General features: G+C 50.2%; 4 protein-coding genes and 1 long non-coding RNA gene across 8 annotated transcripts; 2 read left to right on the forward strand and 3 right to left on the reverse strand.

Annotated features, from left to right (window-relative positions):
* Nucleotides 1-485: 485 nt before the first annotated feature.
* Nucleotides 486-4,230, reverse strand: dact1 (dishevelled-binding antagonist of beta-catenin 1). 2 transcript variants are annotated; one of them, XM_086095697.1, is made up of 4 exons: nucleotides 3,916-4,230; nucleotides 2,898-3,048; nucleotides 2,713-2,820; nucleotides 486-2,031 (listed from the first exon to the last, which is right to left on the reverse strand). In XM_086095697.1, exons 1-4 carry the CDS (start codon nucleotides 4,114-4,116, stop codon nucleotides 1,130-1,132), a joined length of 1,362 nt encoding a protein of 453 aa, XP_085951823.1. In that variant the 5' UTR covers nucleotides 4,117-4,230; the 3' UTR covers nucleotides 486-1,129. The 2 variants fall into 2 exon arrangements, with proteins under 2 accessions (XP_085951823.1, XP_085951824.1); XM_086095698.1 differs by lacking the exon at nucleotides 3,916-4,230 and adding an exon at nucleotides 3,173-3,628.
* On the forward strand, nucleotides 2,549-12,184 carry LOC147162698 (uncharacterized). Its single transcript, XR_015097168.1, has 3 exons — nucleotides 2,549-3,065; nucleotides 6,691-6,876; nucleotides 12,067-12,184. It is a non-coding gene; the product is annotated as an uncharacterized LOC147162698 (long non-coding RNA).
* kiaa0586 (KIAA0586 ortholog) lies at nucleotides 4,292-18,087 on the reverse strand. Of its 2 annotated transcripts, none has more exons than XM_086095693.1 (25): nucleotides 17,525-18,087; nucleotides 17,282-17,360; nucleotides 17,061-17,208; nucleotides 16,905-16,951; nucleotides 16,748-16,784; nucleotides 16,574-16,664; nucleotides 15,376-15,454; nucleotides 12,465-12,552; nucleotides 12,089-12,246; nucleotides 10,741-10,813; nucleotides 9,754-9,891; nucleotides 9,512-9,662; nucleotides 9,289-9,420; nucleotides 9,046-9,215; nucleotides 8,774-8,929; nucleotides 8,502-8,698; nucleotides 8,301-8,416; nucleotides 7,873-8,220; nucleotides 6,700-7,053; nucleotides 6,604-6,638; nucleotides 5,895-5,975; nucleotides 5,749-5,824; nucleotides 5,562-5,644; nucleotides 5,458-5,491; nucleotides 4,292-4,601 (listed from the first exon to the last, which is right to left on the reverse strand). In XM_086095693.1, exons 1-25 carry the CDS (start codon nucleotides 17,724-17,726, stop codon nucleotides 4,519-4,521), a joined length of 3,156 nt encoding a protein of 1,051 aa, XP_085951819.1. In that variant the 5' UTR covers nucleotides 17,727-18,087; the 3' UTR covers nucleotides 4,292-4,518. The 2 variants fall into 2 exon arrangements, with proteins under 2 accessions (XP_085951819.1, XP_085951821.1); XM_086095695.1 differs by having other exon boundaries at nucleotides 17,282-17,351; nucleotides 17,525-18,085.
* On the reverse strand, nucleotides 12,891-15,284 carry irf2bpl (interferon regulatory factor 2 binding protein-like). The gene has a single exon (XM_086095696.1). It carries the CDS (start codon nucleotides 14,972-14,974, stop codon nucleotides 13,238-13,240), a length of 1,737 nt encoding a protein of 578 aa, XP_085951822.1. The 5' UTR covers nucleotides 14,975-15,284; the 3' UTR covers nucleotides 12,891-13,237.
* On the forward strand, nucleotides 17,518-19,211 carry timm9 (translocase of inner mitochondrial membrane 9 homolog). 2 transcript variants are annotated; one of them, XM_086095700.1, is made up of 5 exons: nucleotides 17,518-18,240; nucleotides 18,360-18,423; nucleotides 18,665-18,749; nucleotides 18,828-18,923; nucleotides 19,002-19,211. In XM_086095700.1, the coding sequence occupies exons 3-5, from the start codon at nucleotides 18,711-18,713 to the stop codon at nucleotides 19,134-19,136; spliced, it is 270 nt and encodes an 89-aa protein (XP_085951826.1). In that variant the 5' UTR covers nucleotides 17,518-18,240; nucleotides 18,360-18,423; nucleotides 18,665-18,710; the 3' UTR covers nucleotides 19,137-19,211. The 2 variants fall into 2 exon arrangements, with proteins under 2 accessions (XP_085951826.1, XP_085951825.1); XM_086095699.1 differs by having other exon boundaries at nucleotides 17,519-18,423.
* Nucleotide 19,212: the final 1 nt, after the last annotated feature.

Here is a 19,212-nt window from a genome sequence, read left to right on the forward strand (position 1 = left end):
CTCGTCACTAAAAGAAGACAATCTTCATGATTTCATGAAGATTTGAAACCAGTCAAAAGTTTGACTTATTTCTGTCTCTTTTCATTTCTTTTTTAAAGAATGAAATATATATATATATGTTTTTAATAAAAAAATAATAATTTGAAACTGTCAGTACGTCGAAGGCAGCTATTTTGCTCAGGCGCATTCCAGAGCCACCCAAAAAGCAGCCACGCATTGAGTGGCAGTCGTGGCCGTGTGCTAAGCTAATATGCTAACGTGTGGCATCACATGATGCAATCAAAACTCAAACATTCTAATGCTTTTCTCAAGTACTTCCTCTTAAGGCTTTTCACATTCAGTGCTTCTCTCTTTTGTTTTATTTACCCAAGGAAAAAAAAAATATTTTGTACCCCGCCCTCCACCACGACGATCAATTTGATACCTCACAAAAATTCTCAAAATCAGCACATTCTCCAACAATGAGAGCGAACACTGCCACCTACTGCAGTGGATGTGCATCAACACTTTATTTTAGTGTGGCAAACAAAGAAATGTTCCCTGCGGTCAAGCTCGGCATTGGACCTCGTCCCATTAGGGGGGCCCCACCCCCTTACTTGAGAAGGACTGCATTAAAGCTCAAGCACCGCTTACAGGTTACATTCTTTTAATCAATTACAAATTAATTTATTCATGTGTCATCAAATGTGTTCGAACTCGATTCATGCTTAAAAATGTCCACCACAGATGTTGCTGGTTGCCATGGCAACGTGTCAATCGTGACATTGAAAACTGACCTGCCAACATTTTTTATTTGGCAGAATATACACAGCCAGTCTCCATTTCTTGACGCTAACTGCGCTAACGAAGCGATGCTAACAGGAACAAACGTGTCACTATTTCTATTTCAATTTTGTTCAGGCACATTGCAGACCCCAAAAAGCATCAACCGATGCACGTAACAGTCACGTGTGCCTGTGCTAAGCTAACAAGCTAACATGTCACATCAAGTGTTGTAAACAAAAGCGCAAACATTGGATACTTTCAGCTGTTTGGAGGTGGAGGGGGCGGTGCTTCACAAGCACTTGCCTAGCCAATCCAATTGGCTACGTCTGACTCCGCCCATGAAAAGGCATCTGGGCCGAGGCGTTTACACGGTGGTCATGAGTCGGAGTGAACCCGAGCGGAAGCGCAGGATCTTCTTCTTCAGATGGCGAGAGGCTTTGATCTTGACCAAGGTCACGCCGGGACCAGCTCCTTGGGTCCTCTTGGTGGCGGCCTCGTCCCCGCCGGACCGGCGCTCTCCCCCAAACCCGGCGGCGGCGGAGCGATCCGACGAGCACTCGGCAGAATATTCAGAGTCGCTTCCTGTTATCCGATCGGCAGGGTGGGCGCTTTTCCCCCGGCGCCCGAACGCATCCCTGCCGGTGGCCTCTCGTGTCGGGCGGCGGCGGACCCGCTTGGTCTTGGTGACGTGGCGGTGGTTTCCATGGCGATGGACATCTTGGCTGGAGACTAGGGGTGGTCTTTTGGCTCTCTTGCAGGTTGACACGTCTTCCAGCCCGCGCAATCGGGACTTGACTCCGCCCCTGTTGGATTGGCAGATCTTTGGCGCGTTGTGCTTGCGGCGACTCGACTGCCGTCGCGGTCCTGCTTTGTCCTCGTTCGGGGATCGGGACCTTGTTTGCTCGTGGCCGGCATCCATTTTTGTATTTGGGCGAGGGACCTCAATGTGGGGTACGCTCGGTGTTGTGGGCAAAGGATTTTGCCGGGTACCTTCACATCTTCTGCCCACATAAGTTTTGGGGCAGCCGGCGCGAGTGGGCGGGGCTCGGCGCAGAAGCAGACGGTAGATGTAGTTGTCCAAGTGCCTCGCTCGTACGGCGGGTGTGGCGGATTCCTCGCTTTTTGCGGCCGCCTGTCGGGAGACTCGGGACCGCTTGTCGGTTGCCGGTTCCACCTCGCTGACTTCTGACACCGAAACGTTGCCGCGGGGTTCGGACGGTGAGAAGGTCGCACGGGAGTCACACACGGAACAGCCGCCGGCCGCGTCTGCAAATTTTGCCACATCACAGAATGTTCAGGTGCGCACGTCCAAACGTGCTTTGTCGAATTAATTAATTATGAATTATAATTAATTAGTATTTATTTATAATAATTATAAAAAATAATTGATTAATAAAGACATCATTATTTATTATTATTATATTATGATTTATTTATGATTATTATAAAAAGTAACTATTTATAATTATTATTAAAATTTACTATTTATTTATAATTTTTATAAAAAACAAAAATGTATTTATAATTATTATCCATCCATCCATTTTCTTAACCGCTTGTCCTCACTCGGGTCGCGGGGGATGCTGGAGCCTATCCCAGCTGGCTTCAGGCAGTAGGCGGGGTACACCCTGAACGGGTTGCCGGCCAATCGCAGGGCACACACAGACGAACAACCATCCACACTCACAATCACACCTACGGACAATTTGGAGTGTTCAATTAACCTGCCATGAATGTCTTTGGAATAAATAAAAATACATTAAAAAAATTAATCGACCGACACCCCTAAAATAAAAAAATCAGCGGCGAGATACTTCCGAGTGGCAAAACGCAAGTGACAAGCGCTGACCAGTTTGGGATTGTTCACTTTTGCCACACGGGAGTACGTCACAAAATGTAGGCGAAACTTCCAAGAAGAGGGGCGGAGTCAAGCTCAGACCAGCGTACCATTGGATGGGCGAAATCCATCCGGGTCGGCCGTCCAACAGAAACACTCGCTGAAGATGGAGTTGGACGAGTTGGACAACGACGCCGCGTCGCTCAGCTCGTAGAAACCTGACAGGTGCAAGTCGTCAGCATCACCTGTCGGCGCCGCACGACACACGTCGTCTTCACACGTGCGCCGCTTCTACCTGAACTGGCCCGGCTGTCTGCTTCTTGCTGGTCATGTGACGTCTCCGTCGGGTCACGTGACGCCTCACTGTCCAATCGCAGCTCGCTGATCTGACGGTCCAACTCGTGGAGCTGACTCACCAGTCCGGCGTCTCTCGTCCGCAGACACCTCTGACACACACACACAGGTTTGTTTTACTTTACTTTTATCTTTGTGGGGCCATCTCATTGACAGTGCATTTCCTAGCCCCTCCCCCTAACCCCAACCATCCAAAATGATTGCCCTATTCCTTACCCTAACCTCAACCATAACCCAATTCAAAGCTAAACTCTAAAACCAAGCCTTGACCCTCAAAAAGAGGTCTGAACTTGTGGTCATCGCACGGCGCAGTCGCTTCCTGGTCTTCTTCTTCTTTGAAATGACTGGTGGATCACATCTCTATGGTGTATAGCACCACCTACAGCTGCGGAGTCTATTCGCAATGTTCGCAAAAGAAGAACAGATGGAAACCGCCATAAGTCGCATGTCGGTTTTGCGCATTTTCAGTCAATTCGCTTAAAAAAATCGAAATAATTGGATGGAAACCTGACGAGTGACAACTAGTCACAAATCACGTGTTTTTGCCTAGCGGAGGGGGAAGAGCGGTTTGCGCTAACAAGTGAATGAATAAAATAAGTGTCGCGACTCACTATCTATCCATTATCTGAAGCACATTGTTTGAATTGTCTATTGTGACCGCGCACCCCCGCCCTTCCCGGGACGGAAAACATTTGCTCTATGCGCCGCGGATCCAAACTCACGTGAGCAACACAAACCAAGTAGTCACATGACCTCGGTCGACTTGCAGCGTTGAAACGCTGACGTGGAAGGAAAAATAGAAACAAACATCCGCCCGTCCGCTCATTTTCGAGCGAGGTACACCCGGGACTGCTAATGTCAGGGCACACGAGTGCCCCGCCCCGCCCCGCCCCGCCCAGGTGCCCGGGACTGCTGCCCACCGCCAGTGACGTGTGGAGTGGATTGGTGACGTCACCTACCAGCTTCTTCCTGAGGAGCTGGACGTTCTCGTCGCGCTTCGGCAACGCACCTAGCGGCTCCTCCCGCAGCGCCGCGCGGACCACGACCTCCTGCCGGTGCCGCAGCTGCCGCAGCTCGTCCAGGCGAGACTCGGCGGCCAGCAGACGCTCCCTCGGGGACGCGGCGGCGACGGCGGCGGCGGCGGCGGCGACGTCCCGCATGACGTCAAACTCGCGTCTGTCCTGACCCACCTCGAACGAGTGACCAGCGGCGAGTCTGGCTCTGGCCGACCGCGCCCCCTGCACCTCGCGTCCACATAAACGAGCGCTTCCTGTTCGACCCTTCACATTAAAGTATCGGCACTCCAGCCATTATAAAAAGATATCTGAGAAGCACTTCATTTACATAATAAAAGCTTTATTGATATCCACACACAACTGTCAAAACGACTCATTAAAATCTGTAATGTCAATCAATGAGCCATTACTCCGCATTTTATTGTGGAAGAAAACTACTTCCTGATATGCGCAAATCCTTTGCAGGCAGACAATTCCGAAGAGGCTCCAATTGTTGCAAAGCCCTAAAGCTTGCCCAATTCATTGTCATAAGTTGACACGTGCACGTTAGAAGACATCACTTGAGTCGTCTGAAGATGGCGTCACCTTCTCAGGGGGCGCCGGGGTCCTGATGCTTACTTCCGCTTGTCCTGAAAAAACACACACAATGTCTTCGTTGCTATACTGCACACCTTCCTGCTGCCAGCTTGTCGTCATGGCAACCGAGCCAGTTCTAATCACAGAAAGAGAGCGCGGAGGCGTCCATGTGCATGATTGACAGTCGCTTGTATTTTTTTCCATTTATCTTATTACTAGATTATGCAAAATCTTAAAATAAGAAAACTCACGAAACCCCAGTTCAGGGCCTTTGATGTTGGTTAGTTGTCATCTTAAAATGTGGGAAATGCTTGTTTTAATCCTCACAGTACTTAAAACTGGCTGGTAACTGCCAAGACTGCTTCATCAAAAAAGATCATTAAGTAATAAGCGCGAGTTCCCATGGTGCTCGTTCACCTGCTAGCTAGCTAGCATCAGCGGCTAAAGCCAAACGGTGGCAGGGTTTTTATTTTCTGCACCTGGATTTGCCACCTCTGGTCATATTTAAATTTGTATAAATTGCACTACTGCATTTGAGCCACGCACACACACATTTGTTTGCAGCCTAGCAATAATAATAATAATAATAATAATAATAATAAAATGCCTTCCATGTGCCCCCTAAAGACTCGTGTCAAAATCTGATCAAATTGAAAACATTTGTACAGTTCTAAATTATGACCACCAGGGGGCAGCATTAACCAATAAGTCCACTTTCTTGGCAGGAGTTGTCAACACACACGCGCACACACACGTGTGCCGACATGCTGTCCCCTGGTGGTCGCCCGAGTTGGTGACATGAGAGGACAAAGAGGCTCGTATTTCATTAGAGAAGAGGTGATGATGAGTCATGATGACGTCACGCTGTCATCACACGTTGCTATGAAAAGCGCTAAACTGTTTCCTTACCTGATTGTGGGCTCCACCTTTTCAACGGGGACACCTGTCAAAAACACGCGTGACCGTCATTGTGTGCTGTAATGTCTTTTTGCGTGTTTGTCTGCGCGCGAGACCTGAGAGGGTTCACTTTGGAGGTCGGAGGTCGCCGTCTGACTGGCCAAGTCGACGCTCTCATTGGTCGCCTCCAAAATGGCGTCTGTTGAAGGATGACATCATCATGTCATGGCCGTGATGTTTACATGTCATTGAGATGATGTCACTTCTATGACATCATACGCGATCATTGTCGTGATGTCACACCTGCACAGTGATTGATTTTTCCATCTCGCTGTGGCGTGGAGTGTGTCACCTCCCCCGAGCTTAGCTCGTCCTCCTCCTGCCCCGAAAAACACAACAGGTCAGAGGTTATGGTCTGTCTGCGTGGACGTGCGTGTGTGTGCGTATACCAGTGATCTCTCTCCTGGAAGCGTGTGCACCATCTTGATCATATGCACTTTGACCTGCCCTTCACTGGGGGGGTCAAGGTCCTAAAATAAAAAAAACAGGAAGTGATGACCGACGCAGACAGGAAGTGACCAAGGAGGCAAACAGGAAATGAAAAGCTCAAACGGATGTGCCCCTCCGACGCGTATCAAAACCGGCACTGATAATGCCGCCTACTGGGCGTAGCGAGAAGTGAAGCCAACGGTGGCCATCTTGTGCTGCTTTTGTTGTTTTTGCCCTGTAAAGTGTCCTTCGCCGTTTCAGAGTATATCATCTCGGTATTGTGAATTCGGACTCTGAGATGTTTGGTTTACATTTCACATGTTGGGATTTACTTTCACTTGATTGTTGATGCCTTTGACAACACGACGCAGACCAATGAGATGTACCTTAGAAGAGAAAAGTATTTTTTCCGAGCAATGACATGTACATGTAGTGCTTCTCCTGGACTTATTGGGACAACTATATGTCATACATGGTGACATTTTTGCCATAGAGGCAGAAAATAATGTGAAAATGCAGGGGGGGGGGGGATCAATGCATTCAAATTAGGCGGCCTATTGAGTGGCAACGTAAGATGGCCGCCAGTGGAGTCACTTCTCCCAGCACAGAGTAAGTAGCATTGACGGCTGACAGGAAGTGATGAAAGACAGACAGGAAGTGCAGACTCACCACATCTTGAAGAGAACTGGATGAACTGGCCTCCTCTGAAGAAGGAAACGATTCAGTTAGAGAAACGTTCATGCGCTTTGTTCAAAGGTCACGTACCCGTCATGGCGTCCACGTGGTTGAAGCTGATCAGCAGTTCTCCGTCCGAGACCGGCTTGAGGCCTCCCGTGTCACTTCCTGTCACTGTGCTGATGTTTGTGCTGCTGCCGCTGCTGCTGCCGGTGTCGTCGGAAGGACTGGAGGGCGGTTCTGGACCATCGTGACGGGGGTCTTCAGGTGAGGGTCCGCGAACGGCTTCTTCTTTTTCTTCTTGCACTTCCAACGCTGAGCGCGTGTCCAGGCGGTCCTCCTCGTCCAATGGCGGACCGCCTTCCACCGAGGACGGCGGGCTCGGCACTTGATGGACGGCAGGGGGGCTCGGTTCGGGACTGGGGACGGGCGTGCTTACGGCCTCTGAGGGCGCACGCCAACAAAATACAAAATGTTCTTTAGTGTGCGCAATTATTGGATTCTTTTCCAGACAACTTTTGACTGACTGTCTTCTCAGGGTGTGAATGGTCTCGCACCTGGCGATTCGATCCCGATACGAATCTATACATCGATTATTGCGATTTTTGATTATTTCTTTTTTTTTTATAGAAAATACTAATCAGTAAACTTGTACACTGTAAGATTTGAAGAGCCAGAATTTGAGTTATGAGTGCTTACGGATTTAATTCAACTCATATCTCAAGGCACCACCGTACAGTATTTCTACTAGCCCCCCCCATACAAGTATCAGTACTTGCACACTTGCAGCCATTTTCACAGAAGCAATCCCCTTCGCTCCCGGCTGTTTTACTGGATTTGGACTGATTTCGCAAGGCCCGCACAATATTGAGGAAAAGTATATTTCTATCGGTTTCTGTTTTTTAGAATATAGTTTCATCATTATTCACAAACCTGTTTCAAACTGTGGCTAGATCAGCTCGTTTGCAAAATGGCCCCCGGTTGATCTCTTATACTCTGCTGCCACCTGCTGGCCGTTTGTGTAATAACTACCATTGCTTTAAGCGACCTCTTCAGGTCAGAGGCTGCAGCAAAGCCTTCCGTATGCTCTTGCATTAAAAAAAACCATGAAACACGTTTTTAAATACTTTGTCCTTCCTTCCCAAAAACGTGTTAACACGTCTTTGGGTTTGAACGAGTTAAGTGCCGAGTGCGAGTACTTGAGCCACTTCTGGTCTCCAACTGCTAACGCTGCTAACGCTAATGCCGCAAAGACTGTCCAACCTGAAGGAGCTGCGACGATTGGCTGCGGGGATTGGTCACTCAGCAAGCTGGTCGGTTCCGACGGAGGAGGCGTGGAGAGCGGGACGGGGTCTGCGAGGGATGGAACAGGACTGGGAAGAGGGGTCGCTAGAGGCGTTGCAACCACAGCAAGAGTTTTCTCCTGGAAGGAAGAAGCTTCCCCTGGACCAGGATTTGCTCCTTCATCTGGAACTGGAGCCTCCCTCGGTACCAGCGCCTGGTCTATCATCTCCGCCAAAACCTGGTGAACCAGTTCCTTGACCAAAGGAGAGTCCACTTGAACGCCGGCATCTACGAAGAACTGGAGACCTCCTCCGCCGGCCGCCTCCACTGCGGCACGGATACAACGCAACCTTCAACACGCAGCCGGTCTGGAAAGATCCCATTCAAGATGTCCGCCAAGGTCTCACCGATGTCTGAGGTGAGACTCCGCCCCTCCGCATCCGATTGGTCATTCTGGTAAGGGACGGGCAGAGGAGGCAGGTACTGCTCAGAGATCATCCTTGACATCAGCTGCTGCTCCACCCTGAAATAGCAAGGAGTAAAAACCAGACCACATGAGAGCGGACCACGTCACCCGAGACCAGATGAGACCAACGCGTCCGTCTCACCACTGCACCATTCGCTCCAGCGTGTTGTCATCCAGGTGTGGCTCCAGCGTGTTGTCATCCAGGTGTGGCGCACAGATGTGACGGGGGGCCGGGATGTGCGTCTCGGGGGGGAAGACCGGACCCTGGTAGACCACCGGAGGAGGAGGCGGACCTCCATGCAGATGCAGCGCTTCCTCACCCGCGATGGACTCCTGCTCCTGAAAACGCAACATCGCGCTTTGATTTACGGTCAAATAAATCCGCTCAACATTTCGACATGACGTCGTCCGTACCAGGTCGGCAGCGGACAGGAATTCGGTTCCGGGGAATGCGCTGCCTTCCTCTTCCTCGCTCTTCCTCTCGGCCATTTCCACAGTGATGGATGGAGGCGGGCGCGCTTCGACAACATTCTCTGATTGGTCCTCACACGCCGGCGAGTCCACTTTGACCTGGCAACAAGACAGGAAGTCGGCCATTTTGATTTGAACAACCATTAAAGGCCCGTTTTGAGAATGATGATATGCAGATATGCAAATATGAATTTCCTTTCCGACGGCAAACTCACATCAAGTCCTTGATCCGGCCCCCCTCGCAACCCTACGAGCAGATCCTCGTGATCCTCCACCGGTCCAGGACTCGGCCGGGACGGGGGCTCCGGCGCCGGAGGCTCCTCGGGTGACAATGCCACGGGAAGTGAGGTCACAGTCCTGGGGGAGGGGCCTATCCTCGGATGCGCTTGGGGTGCAACGTGATAACGTTGATTTCACATTTTCATGTGCAATTTCAGATCCTCAAATGTGTCACCGACCTAGTGGGATGGCCGCAGGGGGACAAGGAACCTTGGCGGGGGCCCCGCGAAGGTCTGAGGGCTCCACGGAGCTCAGGTGGGAGGAGTGTCGTCGTGCGGGCGCTGAAGGCTGAGGGGATTTCAGCTTGCCGCCTGACGACAAGGGGCAAGGACAACATGTTCCATCAAATGGCGCCCTACCCAAAATGGAAGAGCACTACTTTTGCCCAAATGATGCTCGAACCTTTCACGCCGTCCGCCGCACGGGGGCGTGGCTTGCCGTTAACGGGCGCCGTCATGGAGCTCAAGCGAAGTGGCGGGTTCCTCTTGAGGGGCGCTCTCCCGTACAGATTGGCCAGGTACAACTCGTGCGCCGCCGGCCCGGGTTGCGGCCCCTGTAGCGGCGAGCACAGCGCGGATGTCGTCACAGGCGCGGTCCGAGTGCACCGATGGGCACCAGGCGGACAAATGAGGTGGTACCCGTACCGGCGCGGCCGCTTGACGTCCTCTCCCCGCCGGCGCCTTCTTACTTCCTGCTCCTCTGAGCGTGTTTAGCGGCCGTCCTGGCCGACATGTCGGCGGGACGCTTCTGCAATGGGTCGCCGTCTCCGATTCCGTCCTGGCCTGCAAAGTGTTTGTCACAAAAATCGATCGCCGCAACTCACCATTATTTGGAATCATATATTAACTCATTGACTGGCAGCCATTTGCACTGAAGCAACCCCCTTCGCTCCCGGCTGTTTGACTGGATTTTGGCGGATTTTGCAAGGCCCACAGAATATTGTGTTCTATTGCTATATCAATGTTCCCGTTAGTTCAAGTTTCATCATCATTCGCCGACCTGCTGAAAACAAAGCCTTCTGTATGCTCTAGCATAAAAAACACAAAAGACGTATAATAAGTATCTGGGGCACTTCAAACATTTAAAATAGAACGTATTTATACGTTTTTGGGAGCAAATGAGTTCATGTATCCTTTATTTTGTCAATTAATCAGATTTAAAATCATGTTTTAATTTCTGTCTCTTTAAACAAAAACGAAACCTGATTTCAAATTGCACCAGCAAATTAATCATGATTCTGATTTGAAAATAAGCCGACTTAAAAAAAAGAAGTTCTCCTAAGCACAAGCAAATGTTTGATTCAAAACAAACAAACAATTATCATTTTAAATAGTTTTATCAACCTTGTTTGCTAGTTTGCCTTTTTTTTATTGAATACATTTCTTCAACTTACTTGTTTTGTTAGTTTTCCTAAACTACAACTTTGACGAAGATGAAAACGATGCACAAGTTTTAACATGAGGATGTTTATGTTGACTTTATTGAAAATTTGCTAAATTGCCGTTGATTTATTCTTCCCTTACAGAAAAAGCAAGATGAGATTATTCAGACAAAAAAAAAACGCTGACTCGTCTCAGAGGGAGTGGCAGGTGGGAGGGGCTTGCACGGGTCACGTGACCAGCGAGGCTCACCTGCACGTCTTTGCCGATCAGGTGTATCCACGCGTCCACCGTCCTCGTGATGCGAGCCCGCTCGCTCCATTGGCTGCCAAAGTCACATGACACAAAACACGCATGTCAAGCAGCTGCGAGCGCCGCCGACGTCTGACGTTGGGCCGACTGGCGCCGAGTCACATGACATCATGACATGATGACATCATGACATGATGTTCACATTCATTCGAGTGCCACCTTAGAAAAAACAACGAATGGATTTCGTGGGAAGTGGCTCGTTGAAATATGACGCCTTGCAACGTCCGCGTTTAAGGTGACCAAATGTTCTCTTTTGCACAAACATTTTTTTACATCCTGACGTGTTTGTTTAAAAAATAATATTAATTCATGAAAATGTCCAGTTTTCATTGCAGGACAAATGGGAGGCAGAGTTCACTGTGTTGTTACTGCGAGTCGTAGCGAGAGGTGAAGGGAAACAAAAAAAGTTAGTGCGAGTGCCAGTTATTATTCTTATGTATGAACAAATTCTTCATTTTTTTAATTTAATTTTTTATTTTTTTTAGAAAAAAGAAGTAGGTCAGCTTTTTGCGTGCCTTATTGCTGGCAGCCCAGAATGTTTGCTTACTGGTAGCGCTCTACGCTCGCAAACCAGGGGATGTGGTCACAGCGCGGGTTCCATCCCTTTACCCCCCCCCCCAAATAAATTAAAAAGCAGTGAGTTACGTATGAATGTATTTGTATGAACTTTTGCATATTGAGGCGGTGTCAAGAGTGGTCTTCGTTTTTGTTGTTGTTGAAAAAAGTTCAATAAAAACTTCCCCTATTGTTTGCTACAGTAAATTCCGTTTTTTTCAAAATATCTGAAGTATTACAATTGTACTTATCTTAGTTTTAATTAAATAAACAAAAACAGAACGTGCAGAAAGTTCCCAGGTTCAGAAGCATCTATGAACATTTTAACAATTAGTTGTCAAGACTTTTTTTTCTTCCCTGAACACTTTTTAAACGGATGAATCATCGGCCCGACGATTCTTCTTGATATTCAGCTTTTTGACAAATATCGGCGCCAGTAATCGGTCGATCCCTCGTCGATTCTCGAGTAAGGCATCAGAATTGAGCCAAAATGGCAGACGGGACTTCCTGTTCTATTTGGGGCGTGGCTTATTGTCCTGTCATGATAGACTTCAATTCGTGTCCGTCAGTGAAACTCATGTCAGCGAGTACTTCTTTTTTCCAACTGATTGCAAAATGGCTGACTTCCTCTTCGCATCCAGGCATGCGTGCTTGAGACTTTTCTGTGTGTTTTTTTTTAACATTTTATACCCCCCCCCCCCCCTCCATCAGTGAAAGTGCGGTCAGGCGCTACCTGTTAGCTGCCAGAGCCTCCAGCTGGCAGTGCAGAACGTCTCCGGTCCGAGCTCTCTCCACCGTCTCCAGGTTCTCGTCCAGAACTTTTTTCTGCCGTTGAAGCCGACGGAGGAGCTGGCGGGCCTCCTCCAACATGGACGGCAGCGCGCGTTCGCTCTGACAAAACATGAGAAATCATGTGGCGTGTTCTGCCGACGTCACGTCAACGTGCAGCAGACGCGTTGAGAAAAAAAAAGTGGTTGTACTTCGATGGTTTCCGTCATCACGGTAACGAAAAACCAAAACAGTGCGACTAGTGAGAGTGAGTGAGAGAGTCAAGAGTTTTTATGGCAACTCTCAGCAACGTTTAAAAGAATGACTGCATCCGTCCTCACCTCCGTCTGCACTGGCCCTGCCTCTCCCGCCACCTCATTGGCCAGCGCCCCTCGACTGTCGTTGGCTTGGGTTGCCACGGAAACAACTCTGGCACGGCGGGACGCGACCGTGATGGAGACAAACAGCAATAAAATGCAATTAGAACACCCCGCTCCCAATAATAATAATAATAATAATTCGAAAAAACGTTTTGGTATGCGGAGACCATCACATTACATTTATGTGTGCGTGTTGCGTGTTTGTGTGTGCGGCTGCCACAAGCTGCAGAAGGGCCGTGTTGCTAGGCGACACATCTGCTGCCGTCTCCCATGGCAACAGCAGCAGGAGATGCTGACGGAGGACAAAAGTGGCGCAGACAAGAAGACAAAAGATCCCCCCCTCCCCGAAAATCTCACCCGCTGCCAATCAAAGCACAGAAAAGGAGATGATGGATGGATGTGAATTTTATTGACACGTTCACAACATGTCAGCACGGGAACGCAATCAAACGTCAACATGTAGAAAAGGCGTCAAAAGGTTTCTAAAAAACAAAAAGTCATTGAAGGCAACTATAAAAAAACTATAAAAATAACAAGGTGTTTTTTTTGTGTGACTATGACGCTGTCGTCCTCGTGACCTCGTGACCTTGGCCAAACATGGGCAACAACAAGCATCTGGGAGCAACAAAATGTCTTCCTGTGATGTCTGGTGTTTTTTTTTATTATTATTTTTTTACTGGCCATCTTTTGGAAACGGGGCTCGTCCCAATTCCGCTGAAGTGAAGCCGGCGTCCTCAAGGGTCCCTCTCCTTCTTGACTTTGACGTCGCCCGCCAGGATGGTGGCGATCTCGCCCTGCATGAATGCCCAGGGCACGCTGGAGCCCACCAGGGGGCACTTGTCCCCGCTGGGGCAGTACACCTCGGCGGCGGCGGCCCCCTGGGCCTTGATGCTGTCTCGGGAGCACGGGAAGCAGAACTTGTGGTGAGCGGCGGACGGGCACTGGACGAAGTGAGTGTCCTCCAGCCGCTCGTGACACAACGTGCAGCACAGAGGGCCGCTGGCGGCTGCGTTGGTTGGCTCCGCCCCGCCGCCCGCGTGGTCTTCGGTGCGGGAAGCGGGACCCCGCTGGCCGCCCGCCGGTGAAGCGGGCCCGCTGCTAGAATGGACCGAGTCTCTGTCCTTATTGGGGGATGGCGCACGCCCTACAGCGTCCGCCGCGGGGGATTCGGCCGACTCTGGCGTGGTGGAGCGCCCGGGGGCGGAGCCCGACGGGTTGCCGCCGTAGGAGAGTTTGAGGGCCTCGGCCTGGTTGGCGATCCACTGCCGGTGCTGCTCTTCCATCAGCTTCGGGCTGCTCTCTGCCAAATCCGGTTCCGGGGATGACTTCCTCTTCCTGGAGCCGCCTCTGGACCCGCTCGGGGCCTGGGCCCGGGCGGAGGGCAGCGGGGAGGTGGGCAGCAGCGGGTGGGTGCCGTCGACAAGGGGCTGCGGCAGCATGTCTTCCCCCACGCAGTCCTTGAAGATCCGCAGCGGTTCTGGCAACAAATCCCCGAGCAACCGCCAGTCACCGGAACCGTGCTTCTTCTCATACTCCAGGTACTTGAACCCGGATGACAGACCTCGGCCCATGTCCTTCATGCAGTCTTGGTACATCTGCTTGGCCACCCCCGAGGCGCTGGAGAACACGTTCCCGGAACCGCTCGGGTACTCAATGAAGATCTTCAGCTCGTAGTCGACACCGGGTTTGGAAACCACGTCGAAGGCGAACACGCGGCCGACCAGGCCGTGGTCCTTCTTGAAGCGGACCTCGAAAGGGGTACAGCCGGACAGGGTGACCAGGGTGCTTCGGACCAGCTTGGGTTTGCTGGCCCAGTCCTCCTGGCGGTTGCGAAGGCTTTCGCTCAACTCGCTCAGCGTCTCAGCGTTCCTCTGCTTGTCTTTCGTCTCCCGGTCCTGCTCCACACCCGGCACGGTCGCCGCTCGCTTCCCGGCAGGCTCGCTCGGACATGCCGGGCCCAGCGCGGAGCCCTGCGGCGCGCTTCTGCCGGACGCTCCGTTCTGGGGCAGCAGGTTGGGAGGCAAGTTAACGAGTCCCGGGGCCAACGCCTGACCCCCGTGACTCCTGCTCCTGGAGTTGGGACTGTGACGGTTCAGTTCGGGCGGTCCGTCGTCCACTTTGAACCCATTCGGACCCCCGAGGCCATTAGGCAGCCTACCTTGGTAGTCCAACCTGCCCCGGGTGTCTGCACCCAGCACCGAGTAGCGGTCCAAAGAGGACTTTCCCAGTCCGTCCGCCGGATGCTGGCTGAGGATCTCCTTGCCGCTTTTGGGCTCCTGGAGGCCGTGAGTCCGTCTGAGGTGGCGGGCGGTCTCGATGGCGAACTCGATCCGATCGGCGCCCTCGTAGTTGACGCAGCCGCGGCACACGGGCTCGCTGAAGTCCCAGATCATGGCCCAGGACATGCGGGGCAGGTCGCAGAGGTAACAGGATTGTCTGCGCGCCAATGACGGCTGCGGCGGGGAGGACATGACCGGACCGGACCGGTCCCTGGACCGCCTGCCTGCCTGCTGCCTCCGCCGAGCGCTCGCGGCAAATGTGAGGCGCGAGAGATACTTTTTCTGCCGCTGCAGAGCGGGGGGGAGGGCGGTGCCTTACTGCATCGCGCTGAGGAATCCAAAAGACAGGCACGCGCGGACACAAAGAACCCCCTCCCCCTCCCACTTGGTAGCGAGTGACATCACTCCCCCATGTCCGCCGACACGTGCAGACAAAGCATTTTAAGCGCGACAGAGACGCGCGCACGCACAAACGCACACAATGGAAATGTTGATGTGTTGCCATGGAAACGTGCATGCAAATAGGCAGATGCTGAATTTATAATCAGATGCCCTTCAGAGGACACGCACAAAACACACACACACACACACACCTGGCGTGGTCGGTGTGTGTTGCCATGGTAATCAGGTCAGTCTCCACGCTGGTCCTCGCTGACGGCTTGATGATGGCCGCTGATTAAAAACGACACGTAAACAGACATTAGCATTAGCATCTCCAAAGAACAACTTCAACCCCCCCCAGTTTCCTATAAATAGCAGCAGCCTCGTGTTTCCATGACAACCAGTCTCATCCTACTACAACAGGTGTCAAAGTCCGGCCCTCGAGGGCCGCAGTCCTACATATTTATAGGTTTCCCTCCTGATTCAAACCTTCAGGATCGTTATCAGGCTCCTGCAGAGCAGTTAATTCAGGCGTGTTGGAGGAGGGAAACGTCTAAAGCAGGCAGGATTTTAAACATCTGTGCTGACTCAGCTGGAGGGATGTTTCCATGGTAACACAAACAAGTCATCTCATACAAAGCACTGCCACCTGCTGGTCAACGCACGCATCACAATGACGACAACGTGTGCGTGTAACTTAGCATTTCGAATCGCACCGAAAATCCCAATTCGCTGATGTGCAAGGTCAGCTCATGAATTCTGGTCGGATTCGTAACTTAAAGGAATACTTGAGTCATTTAGCAATAAATAGTTGATATTTTGTCTAGAATTAAAGTGATAACGTGATTATTTTTCATGTACAATTAATACCTTTAAAAACTATTTTTTCCACTTGCTGTCGATTGAAGAGGACCTCACCTGTGCTGAGGAAGTAGGTAACGACCAATCATGGCTCAGTTTGCTGACCAATAACATTTCGACCTGGCAGGGCGTCTTTAATTAATGTGATATTTATTTTGGTATTTATTTCGACATTTATTTTTATGTTTATTTTTAGAATCTCGTTTTATTTATATGTTGTTGTTTTTATTTTCATTTATACATATTTTTATAGCCATTTTTATTTTCACTTTTAGTCATTTATTTATTTAGTCATTTCTTTTTTTTCCTGCAGTTTTGGTCCTCATAGAAAATAGGCGAATAATGTATTTCTACAAACTTGCATTCCACAAAACTGTCAAAAGCGAACTTGCGCTAAACAGTCACCATGTAAACAAAACTCAGGTTCCACCGATGTCACACAATCTGACCCAGGTCTGCAAATTGATTCAAACTTTTATTTGCGACGCCCACTTATAGGAATGTGTGAATTACCACCCGTTCGTGCAAAGCTCTAGTATGCGTGCGTACCGGCAGCGTCAGCGTGCGGACCATCAGTTGGTGTCGGGTACGAGGGCGTGTAGCGCGTGACGATGCCGAGAGCCGACTGCAGCAGCTGATTCTGTGAGGAGAGCGACAACGGAGGCAATGAGCAGCGGCGGCGGCGACAAACATTAGATGGCCGCCGCCGAGCGATTCGCTCACCTGGAGCTCCAGCTGCCGATTGTGTAGCGCCTCCATCCTGCTCAGACCCCGCCCACCCCACGAGAGCGCACAAAGTCAAGCCGCAACCGAGCGATAAGTCAAATTGCGGTCAAGTCACGCAGTGCGTCTGCGTGTACGTTCATATTTCAGCGTGTACCTGTCAATGGTGTCCACCTGCTGACATGTTTCCACCTCCATGTGGCCCTACACACACAAACAGCAAGCATATATGTTAACACACACACACACACACACACGTGTTTCATTTTGTCAAGTCCAATTTATTTGTGTTGTAGTACAAATTGTAGCTGACCTCTTTGTTTGCACTTAAGTCGTCTCCTCGGTTAGAAGACAGTGACTGCGTCCTCTTGTGTGCACTGGTCAAATTGCAGGAGCTGTTGCTCTGCTGAGGCTCTAACAGCTGAACTTTCACCTCCCGCCTCTGGGGGGCGTCATGAGAGCTGAACGACAGACGAAAAGCATCAAGTAAAACATCAGAGAAACAACTAACAAGCAAAACACTACAATACTCACCGCTGCTTGAGAGCCGCCAGCACGACCCCTCGAGACCCTGCCTCAAAATGGGAGGTCAGGAGGTCGCGACCTGGATGCACTTTGAACATTAGTTAAAAAGTACATTTATATACGTGTACGAATAGATTACACATGAAAGTCAAGTTAATTCTCCATCCGCTGTTGCCATGGTAGCGCCGCAAAAAATGTGGCAGACATCGCCCCCTGCTGGACCAGCATAAAATTACGTGACGTCACACTCACCGCCGTCACCGCGTTGCGAGGCAGCCAGCGTCCGACGAGGAACTCCTCCGTGCGACTTGCGTCTGGAGTTTCGCCGATGCTCGCCGCCCACCTTCTGGATCGTCAAACCTTTTGACACCTGACCGGCAGCCGGCCAGGTGTCGGGACTAGTCTTGGCCGAGAATCGAGTCCGGGTCGCGTCCACGCGCGACAACATGCTCATCGCCGACTCGAGTTACGACGCGGCTAACTTCCGTTAGCCCGACTTCAAAGTTCCCGCTCGGAGAAAGCGTCTCACGACTCAGCTGTGGCAAGATGCTAAACGTTGAAAAAACACATTGGCTTCGACAAAATGGGGCTAAAGGAGTTTTTAAATGTGTCGCAGAGTTGAAAGCATAAGCTGGGATGATAAATGTGCCGACAGAACCATAGTGCACATACAAAATGGACGAGAAGTGTTGCTTAAAAAAAAAAGGGGTTGCTACAAACAAATTCTACTTCCGGGTTCCGCTCCGGAGCCATAGCAGCATTTCAAACAACATTTAACATTAATCCCAAAATGGAACAGAGCTCGACTCTAGTTGTGATATTTTTTTTAAACAGAGAAATTATTGACAATGTTTTATTCGTACACTGTACACACAATGTGATAGTTGTCATCGGGAACCTTACTGTGTTACAAACGTAGCACCCGGAAGATTTATTTTGTGGCGCACAATTTACAGTTAGGGCTAAAAGTGAGAATATTCTGTTTCTTCTTTGGGGTATCTGGAAGCAGATATTCTGACACATAATTACTAATCAAAACAACCTGTTACCGCTGCTCTATCTTCTATCACATTCTATTGTTTTAAAGGGCATTCCGGTCGGTCCGTCCGTCCTTCAGTCCGCTTGAAGGGTTTCACGGCCATCTCAACCAGGTGAGGGGGAAACATTTGTTTTTTTTAATGTGTCGTTCCGGAAAGCTGGAATACGTAACATCGCTGTAGTTGTATCATTTTTTTTTTTTTTAGAAGACGTGAGGTGAATAAATCAGCTATTTAATAAGGACGCAAAATGGCTTTAGAGCTTTTAGCTTGTTTCATTTAACTATCATTACGCAGCCGGAAAAATGCTATTCTTTTAAACAGTGAAAAGTCAGACTGTCTTGTTCTTTTGAAGCTCTTGAAAGGGGTCTCATCTCCTGGTTACGCTCCCGTCGTCCAACATGGCGGTTCAGGTGTCTGACTCAGACCAGATCAAACAGGTAACACCTCCTGTTTGTAGGCGAAGTCACGTGAGTTTTTTGGGGGGGTTAAATTTATGACCTCATTTGCCGTTTCAGTTCAAAGAGTTCCTTGGGACGTACAACAAGCTGACAGAAAACTGCTTCATGGACTGCGTCAAGGATTTCACCAGCCGGGAGGTCCGGCCTGAGGAGGTACTGGCCGTCCAAAACATAGTTCTTGTGTTGTCTCGTGATCGCCTCAGTCATCTTGTCCTTGTTGTTGGTCCTCAGTCGAGCTGCTCTGAGTCGTGTCTCCAGAAGTACCTGAAGATGACACAACGGATCTCCATGCGCTTCCAGGAGTACCACATTCAGCAGAACGAGGCACTGGCTGCCAAAGCCGGTCTGCTGGCACAGCCCAGATGAAACGGATGCCACACACTCAAAAGACCCCATGGAGTTGTATGTTTTGGAAAGTGTCCAAATAAAACTGTGATGTCAT

The sequence above is a fragment of the Leptonotus elevatus genome, chromosome 14 (genome assembly GCF_054856555.1).
Source record: "Leptonotus elevatus isolate MCC_2025b chromosome 14, RoL_Lele_1.0, whole genome shotgun sequence".
Taxonomy (NCBI): domain Eukaryota; kingdom Metazoa; phylum Chordata; class Actinopteri; order Syngnathiformes; family Syngnathidae; genus Leptonotus; species Leptonotus elevatus.